The sequence below is a fragment of the Mauremys mutica genome, chromosome 13 (assembly GCF_020497125.1).
Source record: "Mauremys mutica isolate MM-2020 ecotype Southern chromosome 13, ASM2049712v1, whole genome shotgun sequence".
NCBI classification, from domain to species: Eukaryota; Metazoa; Chordata; order Testudines; family Geoemydidae; genus Mauremys; species Mauremys mutica.
Genome location: NC_059084.1, coordinates 19,075,448 through 19,097,048, shown reverse-complemented (window position 1 = coordinate 19,097,048; position 21,601 = coordinate 19,075,448). Strand labels below are relative to the sequence as shown.

General features: G+C 49.4%; 2 protein-coding genes across 3 annotated transcripts in view; one reads left to right on the top strand and one right to left on the bottom strand.

The window, feature by feature from the left end:
- LOC123347248 (adenosine deaminase-like) overlaps window positions 1-6,982 on the top strand; it is a 32,904-nt gene extending 25,922 nt beyond the window's left edge. Inside the window, exons 8-11 of the mRNA XM_044984643.1 lie at window positions 106-207; window positions 2,244-2,311; window positions 2,951-3,080; window positions 5,050-6,982. Of these exons, the coding sequence (XP_044840578.1) occupies window positions 106-207; window positions 2,244-2,311; window positions 2,951-3,080; window positions 5,050-5,154 (405 nt within the window). The 3' untranslated portion in view covers window positions 5,155-6,982. The remainder of the gene's footprint in view (window positions 1-105; window positions 208-2,243; window positions 2,312-2,950; window positions 3,081-5,049) is intronic.
- Window positions 6,983-7,393: 411 nt separating this feature from the next.
- Window positions 7,394-21,239, bottom strand: PKIG (cAMP-dependent protein kinase inhibitor gamma). Of its 2 annotated transcripts, none has more exons than XM_044984645.1 (4): window positions 21,157-21,239; window positions 20,374-20,558; window positions 10,080-10,261; window positions 7,394-7,922 (listed from the first exon to the last, which is right to left on the bottom strand). In XM_044984645.1, the coding sequence occupies exons 2-4, from the start codon at window positions 20,523-20,525 to the stop codon at window positions 7,840-7,842; spliced, it is 417 nt and encodes a 138-aa protein (XP_044840580.1). In that variant the 5' UTR covers window positions 20,526-20,558; window positions 21,157-21,239; the 3' UTR covers window positions 7,394-7,839. The 2 variants fall into 2 exon arrangements, with proteins under 2 accessions (XP_044840580.1, XP_044840579.1); XM_044984644.1 differs by lacking the exon at window positions 21,157-21,239 and adding an exon at window positions 20,990-21,119.
- Window positions 21,240-21,601: the final 362 nt, after the last annotated feature.

Genomic DNA, 21,601 nt, shown 5'->3' with positions numbered 1-21,601 from the left:
TCTTGGTATGGGGTTTGGAGGGCTTCCTGTGGGCCTGCCTGATCCTCTGTGGAGCAGGAGTCAGGCCCTTGCACAGAGACTTTACATGTTTTCTATTCTCTACAGGCAATCAATGTCCTGAAGACAGAACGGATCGGCCACGGCTACCATGTCCTGGAAGACCCAGCCCTTTATAGGGAGCTGTTGAGTAGGAAGATGCATTTTGAGGTAATGACTAATTCTGCAGGGGTGGCAGTTGCGTAACCATCACCTTGTTCTGACTGACAGTGAGAGATCAGCCCTCGTTTGGGTTGCATGACAAGTCAGCACTTTGGATACTGAGCATGGACATAAATGCCTTTAATATAGGGGTGAAATTGCTGCCACCTGGAGTCCAAGCACTGACAGCATTTGGAGTGAAATCTGCCCGCCACACCACAGTTTGAATTTAGCTGAGGCTCTTGGTGGAAACCAGACATACAAGGCTCTAGTATTTGGCTAACTGGGCTGTTGAGCAGAAATGTGATGTCACCAAGGGCATACAAGTTGGGATCCCTCTCTGTGCTGAGTGCCAGAGGTCACGTCATGCTCAGCCTGGGGGAAAGGGAGCCTGTATTATCTAGTCCATCTTCAGCTGATGCTTGGCGCAGCACTGGCTCTCTGAGTGGAGAGATGCCTTTACCCCTTCCCAGGCAGAGGGTGAGTGACCATGGGTTAGGCTCATAGGAGTCACCAGGATGGATTAACTCTCCTGTGGGCCTGCCTGGGGCTATTAGATTTTGTGGGGCCTCTGTATACAAGTCTTTTTCCTAATTTAAAACAAAACAATCACAATTATGGCATCGAGGCTATTAACGCTGTACGAAACTTGCCTCGTAATTAACATAAAGCCATTCTGTGGTTACATTTTAGTCTTAAAGCATGTAGAATATAGTTACATTAATTCAAAAGAGCTGTTCTAAGGTAAGAAGTAGGGTGTTACCTTAGTTTCTTTCTGGGAGGGAGTCTGGGTGCGGGGGGGGGGAGGGGCACCAGGCTGGGGCAGAGTGTTGGGCAGGGGTAAAAGTAACTTAACAGACTTAGTGGTATGCAGGGCGGCCGGGCTCCTGGGCAAGGTGGGGCGTGGGTGGCTGTGGGCCCCCAGAAGGGGCGGGGGCTCAGGCGGAAGGAGTGGGGCTGGGGCCAGACTTCCCCAGCCAGACCTTCAGTGCTGCCCGGCCCGCGCTGCCCTGGGCTCTGGCCTCAGGTTAAAGGGCCTGGGGCTCTGGGCTACATTTGTCAAAATAACACTATAGAATCGTGCCAATTTCAATTGTGTTAGTAATTTATTTCAAAATACCTGTGAGCATGTATGTCTGTAACAATACAGACAACACACAAATTCCCCACAGAGTAGAGAATTAACAACCCAGTTCCTGTTTCTTTGCCCCTTTGCCCCCAGAGCCTGGTCAGGGGGTGTCCTCCCAGAGCCCAGCTGCAAGGCCCCCTTAGTGCAGTCACCTGCACCCCCTCCGCCCCATAGCCCAGCCCACATCCCCTACCCCTCAGGGCCCAGGAATCCAGAGAAACCACCTGATTCTGTACGCTGCCTCCTTCCTTTGGGACCTGCTGAGAACTGCAGCTGTGGGAAACCCTCCAGCTCTCTCCTGCTCCCCCCAGCAGTGTCTTCTGTTTGTGAGCTGGGCTCTGCCAAGTCCAGCAGCCCCTCGTGGTGGCCGGCAGCTCTGCAACCCATTTCTATGCCGGGTGGAGGGGGGCGGGCGCAGGGAAGGAAATTCTGCACGCACAACATTAATTTCTGTGCAAATTCTGCATTGCGCAGTGGTGCAGAATTCCCCCAGGAGTATTTAGTGTAAAGTAACCAATAGAACCATCCTGAGCAGATGGCTGTACTCACTTTCCTAGACAAGGTTTCATTTACACATGACAATATCACAGGTCACTGCTCCCTCCGATGGGGGTTCTACCAGAATGGCTGGAGTGGGATGGGGTGGGAATGACAAGGGGATTCTGTACATGGGCAGAAACACATAGCAAAAAAAAAAAAAAACGCGTTCAAAAATGTTTATATCCAGCTAGCATGGGAGTAAATGCTCATTGCAAAGGCTGGGATTTGATGATCATTATTGTTTGCACAGAGCTGTAAATCTACCTGATGCTTTTCAGGCCCAGCCCCTGCCTGGAGAGCTTCAGAACTTGTCTCTCTGTGCAGCGTTATTATGGAAGAGACTGACTCTGCCTTTTTTCTCCCCTTACACATATAGACCTGTCTTTTGTGCAGTGTCCTCACCGGGGCGTGTGGTCCAGACTTTAGGAAACACCCAGTAATTCAGTAAGACGTTTAAATATATTATTTTCAAGTAATTAACTCAGACTTTGCTTATGTATAGCAGCCTTATTGCTTCACATGAGACTAGGGTGACCAGACGGCAAATGTGAAAAATCGGGACGGGGGTGGGGGGTAATAGGAAAAAGACCCAAAAATTGGGACTGTCCCTATAAAATCAGGACATTTGGTCACCCTACATGAGAAGCAAGTTCTAACCATTTGTCAGCGTATTGTGCATCACCAAAGGGACCAGTTCAGAGGAGCTGTAACAAATATGCTGATAGATTTTTATCCTTCAGGAGACCTTTCTGCCTGCGTCAGGCCCCTGCTCTGAGCAGACAGGAGGCCAAGCCCCGGACTGCAGTGCATTGCTGTGGGCTCTGGAGCAGGTAGCGGGGCCAGACACTTTGAACGTCCGTCCAACAAACGGTTTGTTGTTGCGTTTAAAAAGTAGGATGGTGAATAGCAACGTGAAGTTTTGCAATGCAAACTACAGCTTTGGTAGGAATTTCTCTATCTAGCTGGATACAAAGTAGCCAAACTGGGTGGAAAGCTGTGGGGTTTTTTCAGTGTATTTTACACTTGGAAAAACACAAACTATGCAAACTCTAAGATTTGTCCCTCTTAAAATTGTTTTCCTAGGTTTATGAATGATAAAGCTAATTACTCCCTGAACTCTGATGGCCCGCTCATTTTGAACTCTACAATTGAGACTGATTACAAAATAGCTAAGCAGTCCCTGGACTTCACTGAAGAGGAGTTCAAGAGAGTGGTAAGTTGTCGTCAGGGCCAGTGCAAGGATGTTTTGCGCCCTAGGCGAAACTTCCACCTGGCGCCCCACCCGTCCCCGAGCCCCCACCCTGAGGCGCTCCCCCCCTTCGCCCTGAGGCGCCCCCCCGCGGCAGCTCCTCACTCCGCCCTGAGGCACCCCCCCGCCCCAGCTCACCCCTGCCCCGCCTCCTCCCCGAGCACGCCGTCACTGCTTCACTTCTCCCGCCTCCCAGGCTTGCGGTGCCAATCAGTTTAGGTGCCGCAAGCCTGGGAGGCGGGAGAAGTGAAGCAGCCACGGCGTGCTCGGGGAGGAGGCGGGGCAGGGATAAGCTGGGGCGGGGAGTTCCCCTGCGTTCCGCCCTCCTCCCCACTTGCTGCAGGCGGCCCTCCCCGCGCCCCCCTTCCCCAGCTCCCTCCGCCTAAATGCCGGCGGCGACTGGGGCGGCCGAAGATCCGGGTGCCGCGGTCGCTGACGAAGAAAATGCCGCCCCCCAAATCCTAGCGCCCTAGGCGACTGCCTAGGGCGCCTAAATGGTGGCACTGGCCCTGATTGTCGTGGGGTGTTCTGTGCAAAGCTGCGTGTTGGAGCCTAACGTGATCCATCATTTCTGAGATAAATCTCATTTTTAAACATGAAACCGGAGGACAGGGCTGGCTTTAGGACGTGCAAGACCCAATTCGAAAGAGCTGCCGCCGAAATGCTGCTGAAGACAGCGGCAGCGATTGAGCTGCCGCCGAAGATAGCGGCGGAAATTCAGCGGCAGCTGAATCGGTTGCTGCTGTTTCCGGCAGCACTTCGGCGGAGGGTGCAGTGCCCTCTTAGGCGCGGGGCCCAATTCCCAGGAATCAGGGGAATCGCATTAAAGCTGGCCCTGCGGAAGAGAGTTCAGTGCAGTTAAAACTCTGGGGAGAAAAAGCTGAATTATGTGGGGCATAACAGCAGTTTTCAACAGGAGCGTGCAGTTAGCCCAGTGTAACTGATATGCAAACCAACTGGCTACAAAGTGGCCGTTTCCTTTTGCCGTTACTTATAGGGTCACGTGTCCGTCATTACATTTTTGCATGCAGATTGGCACGTGTGGTGTCCTGAAAATCTTAATAGTTCTGTTTTTCATCTGCCTTGTACCTAAAATAAAGGGACAGAAAAATAGTCTGATAGAGTTTCACTTGTTTGTGGGTAACCTCTGATGCTTTCCTGTTTCCCCGTTAGAGGTGCACTGGGTTGAAAGGAGATGTGTACTGTCCAGGCATTCATGCATCCTACCATATCTTGGAAACCAGCTGATTTCCTTTGTGTGTGTTGGAGCTGAATTTGCAGAATGCAGCTTTGCAGGAGAAAGCACTGGGCCTGTATCAGGGGCCTCATTTAAGGAGCAAGAGTCTGTCTTCCTGGAGAGTAGACTATGCTTTAATCCTTCCTTCCAGCTGTAGAAAGCTCTGATCTTTATACCGTTAAATCCATGGGCAGTTTTGCTGCAGGCTCCTGCAGAAGACGAGCCGTTCCTTTCTGTTTAATGAAAGGAAGCTTATAAATTAGGGAGAGAGACATTTCTGTAAATTGTTAAGGGAAGCCAGTAGTGAACTTTGTTACAACAGCAGCATATCAATGAGGGCCTGATCCAAAGCTCATTGACGTCAATGAGAGTCTTTCCCTTGACTTTAATAGGCTTTGGATCAGGCCCCTGAACTGCACATCCTGGAACCCGATAAAGGAATTTAAGACACATTGTTTATCTCTTGCATTTTTTTAAGCCCCTTACAAACACTGGGTAGGAACCGGTTCCTTTGAAAACTGAGGCTGCTGAAAAGACTCAAGAGTAGCAGTGCTAACAAAAGCGCTCATTTGACTTACACCAACTCACTCACTAGCTCACACTCACTGATGCACAAAGATTTGTGCACGGACAACCCCCCACTCACACATGTGGGTATTACCCAGCTATATCTGTTTTTTTTTCTTTTCCTCCCAGAACATCAATGCAGCTCAGTCCAGCTTCCTGCCTAAGAAAGAAAAGAAGGAGCTTCTCAGTAAACTGTATGAAGCCTACGAGATGGCCCCGAACAACCCATCCTAATCCTGCTTCTACCAGCCGGCAAGGTGCATTCACCTCTCCCCATGCGTGCTCGACTCCTCTTTGCTTTAGTGGGAGCATAGGGGGAGGAGATGCCATGGCACCAGCGCATAATATTGGTATTATTATGCTGACCTTTACAGTCCGAGGCATATACTATAAATCAGTATTTCCATGGTTCCCACCATATATACCTTCCTACAGCACCCACGTACTAAATACGTATCTGATTTCCTATATTTCTGATGCACAAAAATACAGGTGGAATTTTCTGGCATAATTCCATTGTGGCTTATGCCAGTTTTACATCCTGGTGTAAACAAGAGCAAAATAAGGCCCTCTTTCTTTGTGGGGGTGGTAACAACATTTTTATGTGACTTTTTGGTGCTCTAGCTCCCTTGCTGATCTACCTTAGTCTCTCTCTACACTACAACCTATTTACCATTGTAGCATCCAGCACTACCTGTATGGCTCTGAGGATGTCACACGGGCCCAGCTCTGGGCTGATTGGGATGCAGGTTGAGAACCTCTGGCCCAAAGTCACTTTAAAACTAGCCCAAAAGTAGCCCAATGTATTTATTGGAAAAAAAGGGTCTGGAAATGGCCAGCAATGGATGGGCAGGCGGTTGCTGTCTGCTGCGGGCAACCCAGGGCATGCTGCAGCCTGGAGCATGTTCATCCCCCCAAGAGATGACATGTAGCTGTGGTTAGTTGGGAGGGCACATGTGCCCCATTTCTGCAGAAGCAAGAAGGCAGTGCTCCCCCTAGTGGCGGCACTTTGTCATCCCCATCTATTTCCCCATCCCATCCCTTCCCCCTTCCTCTCCCCACCCCATCCCCTTTCTTCCCCACACTGTCCCCCTCCCCCATTCCCCCATACCCTTCTCTTCCCCCTACTCTATATCATCCTTCTTCCTTCCCCACTGCCTCTTCCCCCAAACCCTCTTGCCCTGTCCCTCCACGGGCACTCACCGGTTGTACAGAAACAGGACCCAGGACCCATAGAAGATGATGAAGATGGGCACTAGGACACAGGAGGCAGTGTCCTGGAGCTGCTGCCACACTCAGTGGAGGAGAGGGACGAGCAAGCCTCCTCTCTCCCCACAGGCTGAGCAGAGTAAGCCCTGCTCTGGGCAGGAGAAATCAGGGGTAGGAGGACTGTGGAGGCACTTGTTCGCATTCTGGAGATCCTGAGTGAAATGTTATTCTGGTTTAATTTTATTTCTAATTTCTGCTTAAAGAACTAAAAGAAAACTGTCAAATTCTGCACCATAGTTCTAGCCAAATGTGACCCACATTGTTAGAACCTGGGGGATAATGGGCTCTGGGATTTTATATATATATATATATATATATATATATATATATATATATATGTTGCTTCTGAGTGGAAAGGACACCAGCAGCATTTCTTCTGCACCTTGGTCTCTCAGCCAAGTCCTGAGCCAACCCAATCGTGCTGAGCGTATGAGGTTGGACCCTGAAGGACCTGTGCTCCAAAGTTCAAATTAAAATCCTAGAGACAATAAATAACCACTGCCAGGGGAGCTGCTCTCTAGCAAATAGGATTACATCAGTGTCAAACTAGTGGATTGATTTACATTTATTGAGCCCGGCTTCCAGTCCACTCTCAGCTGGAAGTTGTTCCAGCACTTGAGAGCATATGAAGCTGGACATTTGCACTGATGTCATTTGAAATAGCTCCTTGCCCTCTGTTCCCAACGTAGATGTGATCTAGTGTGATGAGTTTGTGATTCCACATTTCAGGGGATAGAAGGGGGGCAGGGAAGAGACCATTGCACAAAAAACCCCACTCAACTTTATCTGAGAGTTGTGTGTTCTTTATTACAAGAAGCTTATAGTTTATCAAACAATTTTTGCCATGAAAAATGTCTCTGAAGAGAGAGTGTGTGAAACTTTCCCAGAAATAAATACCTTGGAGCTGTATGGAAGCTGGAAGAGCTTAGTCTGAATTTTGTCAACTGTCAAAACACACAGAAAGCCTCTTCTGCCCTTCTCCTAACAGTATCTTAAAACCTTACGATGCCAAATGGTGCCCATGTGTGGTGCTGCTGAGCCTGCAGATCGAGTTTGTCCATGCACCTGTGAGCTTTGGTCCTTTTCTGATTCCCAGAAAGCAGCAGCCCAGGTTAATAGTGTTCAATATTAGTGTAGCAGGAACTGCCATCACCCCTCCCCAGCTGATCCCCATGACCCCAGGTGTCAGTGTAGGCAGCGCTAAATATCCGTTCACCTCTAAGCTGGATACAGAAGGAAGGTGAAATAAGTGAAGCACCAAAATCTCTAATCTATGGGAACAGGAAATAAATAAACAGTCTAAATGTACAGAGTAAAAAATGTACCTTATCCAGGAAAGGCTGAAGTGTATATTTTAAATTTCCTATAGAGGAAAATTGCTACTGAGGCACTTTGAGAGTGGGTCATGTGACTACCACCAGTGCAGTGTTCTTCTAAGCCGTTCTAGATGGGAGCAGAGTTCGTGGATGTACCACTCACTGATGAGCTTCCTACAGGTAACTGAACAGAATGGTCACAGCAAAGGCATTTAAAAGGGAGAAGTCATTGTTCTGGTTTGGCTCTCAGTTGTCAGCAAAGTTGATGGAACGTTCCCATTTAGTGTTTACAGTTCTTTCCTCCTTCCCCCTCCCCCCCCCACTCCTGTGGCGCTCATGATGGGGTGGTGCCGTCTTGCCCCTCAAGTCTCGCTTCAGGTTCCTTCTCAGAAGCAGCAGCAGCAGCAGCTTGGTTTCCTGTAAACCAAAAGGAAGAGAGAGGGATTAAACTTGCAACTAAGAGAACGAAAGGTTACTCACTTCAGCTGTAACGCCACTGCTTTTAGAGTACATCTACACTGCAGACGAAAACCTGCAGCAGCAAGTCTGAGCCCGCATCAACTGACTTGACGTGAGGGGCTCACCCTACTGAGTTAAAAATAGAAGTGTAGATGTTCCCACTCAGGCTGGAGCTCAGGCACTGAGACTCCCCCATGCTGGGTTTAGTGGCCCAAGCTCATGCCAGAGCAGGTCCTGGTGAAGTGGATGGAATTTTCAAGCTTCTGGGTTATTTTCAAGGAGAGACTTGGACCAGCAATTTTGAACCACTCCAGGGCTGTCTCTTGCTCGTTGGCTGTTGGTAGAGTAGAAGGGGTTTCAGGCTGTAGGCTCTGATCCCACTGTACTTGCCTCCTGCAGCTGGAGAACTTGACTAGAGGGAATGAGAGTGGTTTTCTACCATGGTTTTCGGTTAAGCATGTTGTTTCCAGAAGACATTTTGGGAAGAGGGGATGGAGTGCCCCAAAATGTTAGCCTCCCTCTTTCATGATCCAAAATAGCATGATGTACATCTGTCCTCCCTACAGGAGACTGACACCCTTCTCCTTTCTAACGAATGAAAAGGAACATTGATAAGACTTCCACTAAAAGAGAAGCCACGAGTTAGGTTGAAGCTTATACCCCTTCCCTCACTCACAATCACCACCAGCAACCTACTTCTGCTGTGCTTGCATAGCCAGCTGTGTTTTATGTACACAGCCATGTACCCAAATTCAAAGGAGTGACCAATAATGACTAAATCTTGATTGCACAGAAGTCAGTGGCAAAGCCACCATTGACTTCACTGTGGCCAGATATTGGGCCTAAAACATGGGTTCTCAAACTGGGGGTTGGGACTCCTCAGAGGGTTGCAAGGTTATTATGTGGGTGCTGTGAGCTGTCAGCCTGCACCCCAAACCCCACTTTGCATCCAGCATTTATAATGGTGTTTAAATATATAAAAATGTGTTTTTAATTTATAAGGGGGAGGGGGGGGTCGCTCTCAGAGGTTTGCTATCTGAAAGGGTTCACCAGTACAAAAGTTTGAGAACCAGTGGCCTAAAAGCAGCAGGCTGTATGCTGCTGAATGCAACCTCTAACATGCACCAAACTGCAAAAGGCTATTCGAGAAAGGGAGGAGGCTGGGTGCAAAAGTGGGTTTTAGGGGGTTGAGATGACGTAACTGGAATGCTTAGGGCAGCGCTAGAGCAAAGATCGCTTTCTAAGCGGGGGACATTGCACTTACGGGGTCACACAAGGAAGCAGTGTGAGTTCTTTTGGATGAAACTCCTGGTAGCTGGCTGCCAATATATTTGCTCTATGGCTGCTGGATCACATTAGAATCCACTAGTAACATGCTTAAAGGGGTATTATCAGTGTAAAAAGTGTTTGTAAACACATTTTTATCCCTGTTACAAATCAACGCTCAGAAGATAAAAATGGAATGTTAAAAACAAAGTTTACTGTCACCATTTGTGCTGTTTACACAACAGGCAGGTAGACTAATCAGTTTCCCTTTGCTCTCAGTGGGTCTCACTTTTAGGCTCCCTGGCCTTAGTACACCCAGCTGGTCAGCATGTGTGAAAGCAACAGACTGTGACAGCAGCAGTAGAATGGTTGCAATGTTTGGGCTGCAGGGGAAAGATTACATTAAAAATTTGATTATTAAAAATCACAGAAACACAACTGCTGTTTAGGTTTTCAAAGAGCCTCTTATTCTAAAGCACAGTGGGGGTGAGTTTGCCCTGCCGGTGCCCTTTGCCATTACATGCCCCCCAGACGAAACATCAGTGCTTGAACTGGTTTACACAAAGAGCTTTGACAGGAGCATGTTAGTGTTTTACCCATTACGAATTAGAACGTGAATCACCATCACACTCACTGTAAGGAGCTCAGAGAGACAGGAAGTCCAAGTTCAGACAAACGTACCCATTAAATAAGAAGGCAGTGACACTAGGATGTTCCTCTTCAATGTGCTTGGGTTTCCCAACTGTGAGCTTTTCAGGTCACACCTGACTCCCTGAATTTGTGTGGAGTTGAATATCTTGGCCTTTCAGGGAGCCATGTTTCAGGGGTGCCCTCACCTTGCACACTCACCTGCTCCTTCAATGGAGAGCTCGCCTATGTCACCTGCCAGCTTCCGCATACTGATGGAGGTTGCGTCTCCTTGGATGTCGTGGATAGCGTTCCTCCGCCCAGTGCGATCACAGGAAATAAAGTCAGTGTACGAGGGCTCAATCTCCATTACTTCGCTTGCATTTCCAAATGCATAGGAATCCCTGTGGGGAAGAGACAGTGCTGAGGTGACAGGTCCTCAGAGAAACCTCGCTACATCCTCTTCCGAGCTCCTCGGGTTAAATGATCACATGGAGTTTAGCTGCGGCATGAAAAAAACCAGTTCTGGATCATTTTGCTTTGGGCCATCTAATACCAGCCACTAGATTTGCAGAACACCCTTTGTTGTGTGAAAGGGCGTCTCTTGTAACACTGACCTGTGTCTGGTGAGTGGGGCCAGACAATAAAGATCAGTCTCTTATCAGCACCCCGGTGTGTCCGGCCATTATTACACTCTCTGCAGTTGGAAGCAAAGAAGATGAGGCACTTGACTGTCCCTTTTTAGCCCTCTCCTTTAGGAGTTAACATAATGAGAAATGGCTGCGCCCTTTTCTGCAGAAAAAGCTTTATCTTTGCTGTTTCCAGCTATGTTCTTAGGCTGTAGGGAGGGGAGAGCCTTCTGCAATGGGTTGTGACAGAGATGTCCCTTGGATGAAATCACTACAGTGCCTCTGCCCTGCTATCTCCCACACCAGTCTATTTGGAACAGCTCTAGAGTCCCCACCTCCACCACCTGGCTGCTTCACCCATGGCCTTGTCTGCCCAGCTCCACTTATAGGGCTGAAGTGGTGCAGCAGTCATCATGCTGGGAGTGAATTTCCACCTGAAAAACCTGCCTGTGAGCACCACACAACAGAAGACCTCCGACTTCGCTGTGTTTGCTCTGATAGGTATGGAACAGATACCTATATCTGTAGCAGCAGATAGCAGCAAAGAGAAAGTCCTGCTAGCATTTGGTCTAATGTCAGAGCAAGGCATGTGAGGACAGCAGGTTTCATCCTGAGTTTGCAGAGTGAATGGAAACTGGTTTGATTTTAATGACTTGAGCTCCAATGTTACTGAACCCTGTCCCTAACTTTCCTCTGTTCCTAAAAAACATCATGGGATCTTTGATCCTGGCCAGATTCAGCTCTTGCACTCAGTGGAGTTCCGCCTGTGTATACCATGGCTGACTTTGGACCCACAAATGGTCAGGGTATCTGCTTTCTGTCTCCTCTGAAAGGCCCTTGGAGGGGGCAGTGCTAGGTCGTTGAGTCCATACTGATCTCAGCTGGCATTTGTTTGTCAGTTTCATTTTGAAATGTATATAATGAAGTGTTCATTTAAACTGCTTGGCGATAAGGAATTAAAGGTGTGAAATTCAAACCTTCTATGAGCTTTCTGGGCCATTTGACTCTGGGGCTTATTTCTGTGATCAACTTCTCCGAACTGTTTAGAATGGTCAGATCTTCTCAGCCATGTCAGTAACTCCATGAGCCAGCTCCTTCTCCGGTGTGGTTTGTATCTGAGTTGTCTGTAACTTGCCAGCGTTTGTACAGCACACCCTGTTCTGAGACCACGGAAAAGACACACTGTCTTTAAGCAGGGAGCTCACTGTGAAATTCACTTGGAATTCTGCCTTTGCTTTGGAAATCTGGCACTCTTGATTCCTGTTCATGCTTAGTAGGCATTTATTTGGTTTATCTGCTAACTATCAGTTATTTCTGTCTCTGATTCTGAGCCACTGAAAGCAACGGATTTAACTTAGCTGACGCTGCAAATGCTGTGTGCGGGGTCCTGATTACCAGTGCCTTTGTGACTTAACTAAAATTCAGTTCCTCAGCACCCACCTGTTTCTATGACTTGTGGTTAAATGCCCCTAAGGTGAAGCGCCGTGTGAGGCAGAAACTGATTTAGTTCCCTCACAGACCATGCTCAGCACTGAATTTTCGAGCTGCCAAAGATGCCATATTCAGATGGACCCGTGCCAGGAAATGACATCCAGGAAAAGGAACTGCCTCCTGATGCAACTGCTCATTGTTCGTAGCTCACTTTCTGGCAGTTGCCATATACCGAAATCCATTCGTATTTTGTTTATTCTGCATTCTGGCTCAGAAGGGAGCCCGGACTGCAATCTCTCAGGGACTGAGCTGACCCCTGCCTATGCAGAGGATCTGTCCAGCCTTCTAGGCAGGGTATCGAGTTCTAAAGCAAACAGGCCACTAGGGGAGCCTTTTTGGCAGCATTAGCGTGCTTACTTCTGTCCCTCCTCAGATCTTATCAGCCACAGAAAAGAATTAAACAGAATTTCCTGGGCACATGAGCCAAAAAGCAGCTGCAACAATCATGACTGATGAGTTTAAGGGGACACCACCAGGGCTGAAAACTGACTGCCCGAAAAAGGACTTCAGCAGTAGAGAGAGATTCTTCTCTCCAACCCATGTATCCTGCCAGCAGAAAAATACCCGTCAGCCATAAAGCTCCCTATTGCTTGTAATAAACAAAGCAGGGTCTACTGCCACAATGGACAGACCTGCTCTGAGGGAGCCGCTGAGGGCCAAATTCCCCACTGAAGTAAATGGAGCCCCTCCTAAGTAGTCAAGGGCTGGGGTTAGCTCTGCCAAGCTCATTCCAAGGGCCCACAGCAGTGACCTTCTCAGGCTGTGGAAATGCAAGGCCTATTGCTTCAGTATGATACAGCCCCTTTGTGCCACTCCACTGACAAACAGGCCTTAAACTCAGCAGCCCTGGCCAGCTGAGAAGGGGAGTGGCCAGTGAAAAGGATTGGCAGGAGAGTCTCTCTGCTCTGGCTATTTCCAGGTGCTAGCTTTTGGGGCCATAGGTGACCCAATGTGAGTCAGGAGAGCTCTAACGCTGCCCTAAATGACTCCAGGGGCTGAACAAAGAATTGCAGAGCTACCAAGAGTGCATAAAAGCCAACTTTTCCTTTCTCTTTGCGTCCTGCCCTGAACACAGGCCCATCATGTGACCTCAGAAGGCTAAGGTGATGGTTGGTGGGGAGGTTGGGTAAAGAGATGAAGAAGAAACTGAGGATTAAGGTTAAATACTCCTTCATCCTGAGTTTTAGCCGGATGGCTCAGCCCCAACAGCCTCAGGGGAAATATTTATAAAACTGGTACGTTTCAGCTGCTGATGTAATTCCGGGTGTTAATGTCGTTTTAGGAAGTGCTGGGGATGGCTCAATGGCTGGACGTTAGACTTGAAGAAGGGCCTTTGCACGCGTCACAGTGAAATCTGCTTCTGAAAATCCTAGACTGCAAATATTCCAAACAGGAAATGCAAGCTACTGCCCGCAGTTCAGCTCAGGAGATTGGGGAGGGCCTCATTCTGGTCACCTGATCAGGCGAAACTCCCACTGGCTTGTATGGAGTCAGGAGTGCAGGACAGATGTCTCGAGGAAGGAGAGATTGAGTAAAGGGAATGAGACCAGTCAGATCTTTCCCTGTACATTTCACAGAAATCGTTGCTAATGAAAGTCTCACTTCAGTGATCAGCAGAGCAGGCAGAGGGATTGGCTGGGAGAGGGACTGTCATATTGCCACAGCTCTTTCCCTTGGTGGTTGTCCTGTGTGTCAGGCTAGGGTGTAAGCTCCTCAGGGCAAGAATCTCATCTCGTTAAAGCACTATATGCTCTTCTGCCATTCCTTAAATAACAGCCACTACCCTTGCCCTGGAATATGGCTAATAACGGGAGGTGCAGTGGCTAATCTCATAACCCCAATATGCCTCAGACAAGGAAAACTCCTCTGTGGGAAGATGGCGAGCGGTATGTTTATGGTGGCTTTTATACTGAAGTCTGAAATTCTTCTCCCTTCGCTCCAGCACTGATGCTAGCAATGGAAGGGATGCTAGTGTAGACTGGACTTGTGTGTTTTTACTTTCCTGTCATCCGCCCTGCTCACAGCAGGTCTAGACAACATGCTGGTAAAGCACCAGCAACTGGTCTGCACCACTGGCACTACATCGATGGGGAGATCTTGTAGCTGAGGCCCAAAGGGTGGCCTCCCCAACCTACAGGGAGAGAAGACAACAGGATGCCCTTTAACTTACCTCACTTTTCTGAACCTCCCCACTGTCACCTTCCTCCAGCCGATGTAGCCTCTGCAACCACTGTTTTCATGCTTCTGGTTATTCTCTACCTCCTGCCTGGTTTCCCCAGTGCCAGCAGCATCACTTTCCCTGCAGCCAGTAGTCGGGGAAGGAAGTTCCTCCTCCAGCTAGAATAAGTTCTGGCCTTTTCCCTTGCATGCTGCCATGATGTTATCCCATAGCTATCAGTTTGCAGGCCTCACCTATGAAGAGCTTCTACCCTCAACCATGCGAGTGACACTTCCCCAGAAGCCAGTGACTTGCTCATTAGTGCACAGTGCAAAGCCCTGCTGTCCTGTGCAGCATCGCCCAGGAGCGTTGGCAGAGCTCCAAGCGCGCTGGTAACAGGGTCGGGCGGGAGCGGGAGGTCAGCACCGGAAAGAAACCACATGATTCAAGAGCTATTCACAAAACTGATTGTCAATTCCTGTCAGGATCCCTCACTTCCTCGCCATTCAGGATTTCCCTGGCTAGCGGCGTTCCCAGGATTCTAACACAGTGCTCCAGGCAGGGAGAGGAAAGGTAACGGGCGGCATTCCTGCTCCCCCCGAAAGGGATCACAGCTGCCACTTTTCTCATCTTTCTTTTCCTTTCTCCTTCCACCTCTTCAACCTCCAGCAGTTGGAGGTGCTGGGAAAAGCACAATCCGCGATTGCCCCGCCGCAGTCGGAGTATTGGCTTTACATAGTAAAGGCACTGAGTCCAAATGCATTAGACCAGTGGTTCTTGGTGAGCACAGAATGGCTTCTGTTGCAATGGGGAAGCATCTGTCATTGTTCAAGCAGTGATTGCAGCCCAGGCAAGGATTCTTGAAGGGTTTCCAAGGGCTGTTTTGCCCCCTCTGCAGCAGCTTCACTTCTTTGCTTGGCAGGCAAATTTCTTTTGGCGTAAATTCAACCCTGATCCATATTTGCATATGAAACCAAAATTGAAGGGGGGAGGGGAAGCAAACACACAGCATCCTGGGCTAACCTGCAAAGTGTCGGGGGAGGGGGGTGTCTAAGAGCAGTGGGAGACCAGGCAGGCAGGTAAATACATGGAAAGGCCAAAATCTAGGGACAGGATGCAAACAGCCCAGGTACAGAATGGAGGGGGGGGGACCCTAATGCAGCACCCCCACAGTGCATTCAAATATTTGCATTTCCATTTGTTTCTTAGCTCTTTCCCCATACAACTTCTCCATGTGCGCATGCCCTGTGCAGTCGTTTCTAGAAGGAGAGGCAGGGTTGGCACTGTGGTGGGATGGGAGGGCTTCACAGAAGGATCTTGATCTCAACAAATTGCCCGTGATGTGAGACTAAAGACAAATCTGATCTTAGCATGGAACCTCACTTCTTTGCACTGAGGGCTGCATGGCACGTTGTGAATGGCTGGATTCCACACATCGGGGCGCAGGATAATGTAGCATTAGGTGGTTGATGCGCCTGGCAGAATAGTTCTGATTATTTGTGGCAATGCTTCATAATGGACGCTGGAGTATCCTGCCGGTTTGGAAAAGCAATGGGTCGGCGTGTGGAGACTTTGCTCTTGGAGCATTTCTGGGAAAGGGGAAGGCACTGTGCAAATCATGGGCCGCGGCGTCGGCTTGGGCTGATGAGGCTCTCCTGACCTAGATTCCTTGGCCGTGCCCTGTCTTGACCAGCAGGTGGCTCACTTGGCTCATTTTCTATTGCATGGCAGGCTTGCTCCTTGGGATCCGACTGGGAATGGGCCTGTTGGGGAAAGCTTTCAGGAGATCTGTTAAGGCTGTGGGATTCCTCTGGAGACTTTTCATGGTTTTTAGCCCTTTAAAGGCCTCAGGCTGAGCCCCTCTTCTCACTGGGAAGCTGTTGCTGTACAGAGAAGCGGGGGGAGCCAGGAGACATCACCTTCATTTTTTTCTTAGGGGCTGATTTTCAAAAGGCAGCATAGAAACTGTGCATGTTGTATCTCTGGGTGGGTGCAGATGAGTTTCTAACTGAGTGTATAGGTAAATTTCAGTCACTGAAAATGTCTCTTAACGTCTGTCGGTCACAAGAAGGAACTAACTTCCCTTCCCTACCTGGCAGAGATTGGACCCAAAACCAATGTGGAAAACAACAATGTAGTCACGCTAGAGAAACCCAAAGAACACTGGGATCTAGTCTCACATCATAACCTGACCTTTTACCGTTTGTTTCCAATATTCATTTCAGGTCGAGGGGGAGGAGGGAATTTGTAAATGAGACAGACTCTTGCCAAGAACTCCATGAGGAAGTGTGCATGCAGTGCAGCAGTTTATTAATCCACATTAGTGCACAGAAATCCCTGGGCTTTTGAGAGAGAGAAATATCTCTGACTACCCCAGGAGGGTCACTGCCTGCATCTCTTTCCCCATTTGCCATTTACAGTAACATATAAACAGCTGGTGCACCAGTGTGTCAAAGGGAAGTGTCTGCACAGAAGACTTTCCAGTGGAAACAGAGCTCAAAGCAGTCTGGATGATTCTCAGACTAAGCATTCACCACCTCTCACAAACCTCTCCACCTTCCCAGGACAGAGGAGTCCTTCAGTTCAGCTCTGGCGAGATGATGTTATCCAGCAGGGGATATGGGCACATGTGAGAGAGTCCTCACCTAAAGAGCTGAGACATTATTTCCTGCCTGTGAATCTGGCTTCACTGCTGACAGCAGAAGCTTTGCGGGGCAGAGAGTTGAGGGGAAGACCTCCACCTTTTCCACTCACCAGCTCTGTGGGGATCATCTTGATTTGACAAACACACCCTTTGGCGTGCGCTTATCTTTCCTCCCTCATGAAACAACAGAGCTGGAGTAATAATTCCCTGTCTTTACTGACTCAGCCTCTGCATTTTGAGCAGTTTCATTGCTCTGCCTCAGCCAGTGTCACTCCTAAATACGACAGCAGCCTAAGAACTTGCAGCCCCTTAGCCCAAACTCACCTGTTCTTTTGGGCATCCAACTTCTCTGGCTTAAAGAAACGAGCCCTCCGCTATCCCCATGGACTCCAGGCACTCGCATCAGGGCTGAATTTAACCCTGTGCACTCTGAAGTCCGCTGCTGAAGTGTTTATGGGAATGAAGGGTTAAATGTTCTTGCCCTGTGGTCTATGCCTCTTTTGGTATACAGACCCTGCTGAAATGGGGCAATTTCTGCTAGGCTGATCCACTCTGACCCTCTCTCCTTCTGAGTCAGAGTAGCAACTCAGCAGGTAATTCCCTTTCCCCCATACCTTCTTCCGGGGTTGTGGATGGATGAATGACACATCCTCCAAGGACAGTAACTACCAGTGCTTTCCCAAACAGCACAATCCCATGGGGGACAGGCTGAGGGGGGGAGAGTAGTAGAACAAACAAATAATGAATTTTATTAAGGTGTAACAGAACGTGCGGGAGATCTATCTGGATGTCAGGAGATGATTAAACTCAGCATAAAGTCTGGGAGCCCGCACAGGAAATGTAAAACCAGCTAACACTCAGAGATGGAACTGAACCAGGACACCGGGTCTAACTCGCCTTCCGGATACCAGCAGTAGAGCTATGCTCAGTGATGGACCTGGTCCTATCAGGCAGCAGATCTTGTCTGCCCCAGCCTGGAGCCACTTTCTGCCCAAGACAAGAGCAGCTAACACCCATGGATGGGTGCTATCTAGGGCTACGTATCAGTCCTCATTGAGGGTTTTCAGACATTCTCCCCACAGTGGTCCAGCACTGTTGCAGCCTCGCTGATGCTAGCACTGGTGGAAGTGCGTCCTGGGTGCTATTCATCCCTGTACAGAGGGCCAAAGTGCTACTGGATGTCTAGGACTGGTGCTGGCCCTCTGCAAAGGGCAAATTTCACCCTTGGGAAGTGTAGAGGAGACTTTGGAGAATAACTCATCTGCTCCTGGCAGGCACCAGGATGAGCTGTTCAGGAAATCCACCAGTGATGTGGGCTAAGCCTTCCAGGACAGGCTCCCTCCCCATGAGACTGGAAAAGCTGCCTGTTAATGGCTGGGTTTGCACTACCCTCCCCTGGATCCTGAGGAGAACTGGCTAAGCAGGATTTTTTACAGAGCAATTACCATTCAAACAACCCTGCAGCACTCAGCCTTCACCCCGTGACAGGATGTTTGGCTAGGAGAGGAATCTAGCCTGGTAGTTCTGCAGCTTGGATAGAGCTTTGGAAGTTGGGTGAAACCTCACTGAAGCTGGTGGATGTAACGGCTGCCCTTCAATCAGGATAAAAGTAAGAAGCAGCTAAGCTCCTTTTTCAAGTAAGACAGCTGAAACCATAGGGGTCGCCAACATATGCAAAGCTAGGCAGAAACTGAGCTGTGTGGGCAGAGAGGTTTCCCTGTGTAGTATTTGATGGAGGTAGATGTGCCTCTGAGCAGAAGCAGACAGAGACGGCAGCAGGAAAGTCAAGCAGACAGGAAGAGAAGCAGTGGTATTATGGCCCTGAGAAAAAGCCAAGAGGGAGAGCTTTTTGGATAGAGTGCTGGCTGGAAAGAGACTTAGAACTGTGAACCTTCTGTTTGATTCATGCTGTGTTCAGGGAAATAGGACTTTGAGGCAATCATAGAATCATAGAACTGGAAGGGACCATGAGAGGTCATCTAGTCCAATCCCTTGCACTCGTGGCAGGACTAAGTATTATCTAGACCATTCCTGACGGGTGTTTGTCCAACCTGCTCTTAAAAATCTCCAGTGATGGAGATTCCACAACCTCCCTAGGCAATTTATTCCAGTGCTTAACCACCTTGACAGGAAGTTTTTCCTAATGTCCAACCCAGTGGTGAGCTGGAGCAGGTTCCCACAGGTTCTCAAGAACCGGTTGCTAAAATTAGACCTCTGTGGAGAACCGGTTGTTAAAGGGCCAGGGGGTGGGCAAAGAACTCTGGTCTGCAGGCCGGACCATCCTGTTGCTCCCAGGATTCCCAGCTGGGGAGGCTGAGGCTCCCCCGGCCCTTCCCCCGCTTCCCCCCAGCTGCAGCGTGGCCAGCAGCCAGCATCAGCTGGGCAGCTCAGCTGAGCTCTGGAGTTGTCCTGCTGCCACTTTTTGAATGGCCCAGCAAGGTGGGGGCAGGGGGGGCTGCTGCAAGCTCCAGGGCTGGCCAGAGAAGAGGGGAGGCGGCAAGTGGGGCAATTGGCCCAGGCCCTGCAGGGGCCTCCGGCCCCACGACGATCTCTCCCTGGCCCCTCCCCCCCTTAAATCAGAACTTTTTATAGAGAACCGGTTGTTAAGATTTTGGCAGCTCATCACTGGTCCAACCTAAACCTCCTTGCTGCAATTTAATCCTGTTTATTTACAAAGAGTGTACATAAAGAAATATCTGACTGTCTCTGATTTCTCTCCTAACAGAGACAACCTGCAAGACCCTGAATGCTGTCTAATCAATCAGGCCAAAAGAGAGAACTGCACACACTAATGTACAGATTCCTCCAGCAAAATCTGGTTTGTACCAATATACACCTTTAAAGTAAAACAGAGGTGTCCACTCTCAGCAAGCCCTTCCCCCCACCCATGTAGACAGCGTTTCATCTCCTTCAGTCATGTGAGAAGCAAGACTCCACCTTTGGATTTAGACGGGCATCCCCCTCAAGGCTCTTCACAACTCCAGCCCTGACTGCCTCCCTGCTTTCATTTGCAGAAGCAGTGTGGGCCAGTGGATTAAGCACAGGCCTAGGAGCTCCCAGTGTGGGTGTGGTTTGCTGTGGGACCTCAGGCAAGTCACTTCCGTTGTGCCCGAGCTTCCCGCTCTGTGAATGGGGACATTGCGTAGCAGGTGCGTGGCAGGATAAATTAGTTCATGTTGATCCCGTGCTCTGACAATCTACATTATTATTATTTCCTCCTTCACCCTGTCTCGCACCTCTGCGCTCCTCCCAGTTCTCTCAGCCAGCTGCTCCCTTTGCCAAATCCCTCTCTCTCGGTAGCTAAACACATGCCCATCTCCATGAGCCAGCCTTCACCTCCCTCTTCAAATCTCCCTGCTTTCACAAAGCCTCTGTTCCAAACCTTGTGGCCATTGCCTTTGTCCCTGGCCTATATTATTTTTGCGGAAGCTCCACCAGAAGCTCTTTGGGGCAGGGAACAGCCATGTACACGTCTAGGCTACATCATCGTTACTGATACAAGCACAGCCCTAGGTGCCGCTGCCAGATGGCAGTGGATAAAATGGCTACACTGCACTCCAGTGTTGCTCCCTCTTGTTAAGCTTGCTTCCTTACCTCTTGCCTTTCTGATTCTTTTGGTCCTCTCCTGCCTTGGCATTGCAGTGAGGACACAGACCCTGCATACTGAAGGAGGCTCTGCCCAGCTCTACCTGGCACTTCAGGCATTTTTTGAGAGGGTTCCCTTTTCTCTTCTCAGGGTTAGACATTCCACCCTGATCAAGTGGCTGCTCCTCAGCTGACTGGAAGGAGGGAAGTTCAAAAGTTAAACGCAACGCTAGATTTCTCCACAGAGGTAGGCACAAAAAACCCACCTTCCTTTACAAAGGGAGATACTTTGAACCTGGCTGCTCTGTTCTTGTGCTTGGGGCACAAGATGGTTGATGAGGGGGAAAGGTGGCTTGAAACCACCTTTGTGCCTCCTGTATTCTGGGGCTATGTAGGAGCCTGCCTGGCCCCAGGTGTAAATTAGAGCAACCTCTGGGTTGCTATAGTTTCTACTTTGCTTCTCATGGGCCCTGGGAACCAGAGAGTAGCCACAGGGCAGTGCACACCCTTGACACACACACTCAGTATGCAAGAGGTTGAAAGCAAGGCTTATGTTAGCTGTGCAGCAGGCAGGGAGACCCTCTGCATAGCAGGTGTTCCTGGGGGAGGAAGGGGGCCTTCCCACCTATATTTAGACTCATCTCCACTGTCAGCGTTGTGTGCCACTGAGAACTGGGCCCTTTGGCACTACAATGGAGCTCCAGGGGCTAGGTCAGGAATGGGAGCTGAAGCAAACACAGCCATCTCATTTCACCTGGGGAAACACGATGGGGAGCTACAGCTACCCCCTACCTTAAAATACTTGGCAGTTGGGCGTTAACTCCCCAGCCAGGCCTGGCCCACCCTTGAACTGCTGCTGGCTCTGAAAGTTCTCACTGGAACTCTTGCCTGCCTGCTGGGGCAGATGGTACAGCCCAACCAGTTGCACTGGCCAATGGAGACCATGCTGGATATGAGTTATCTCACTTCTCTCGAGAAGGGAAAATCCTGTTCCCTCCCCTTACATGCTTTTTCCAGTGTCTGTGGTCTGAGTTCAGTGTCCTTGGGACAGCTAGAAAAGCCAAGATGAAAGGCCATTCTGAATCCCCACGCATGCTGCTGTTGCCTGGGGCAGTGATTGCTAGGCACTCTGGGGAAAGAGCCAGCAGGCTCTGGGGTGGTGATACGCTGTATGGGTGGCAGAGGGGTTTTAAAAGGGGATCAATATGTGGCTTGGGAGTTGGAAGCTAAGTGCCTT

Coding starts and splice junctions, on each gene's coding strand:
- PKIG (XM_044984645.1), bottom strand. CDS start 20,525: ATGTCTAACCCTGAGAAGAGAAAAGGGAACCCTCTCAAAAAATGCCTG. Junction 10,262..20,373: donor AAGAATCAGAAAGGCAAGAG/GTAAGGAAGCAA, acceptor TCTTCCCCACAG/GGATTCCTATGCATTTGGAA. Junction 7,923..10,079: donor GCTCTCCATTGAAGGAGCAG/GTGAGTGTGCAA, acceptor TTTGGTTTACAG/GAAACCAAGCTGCTGCTGCT.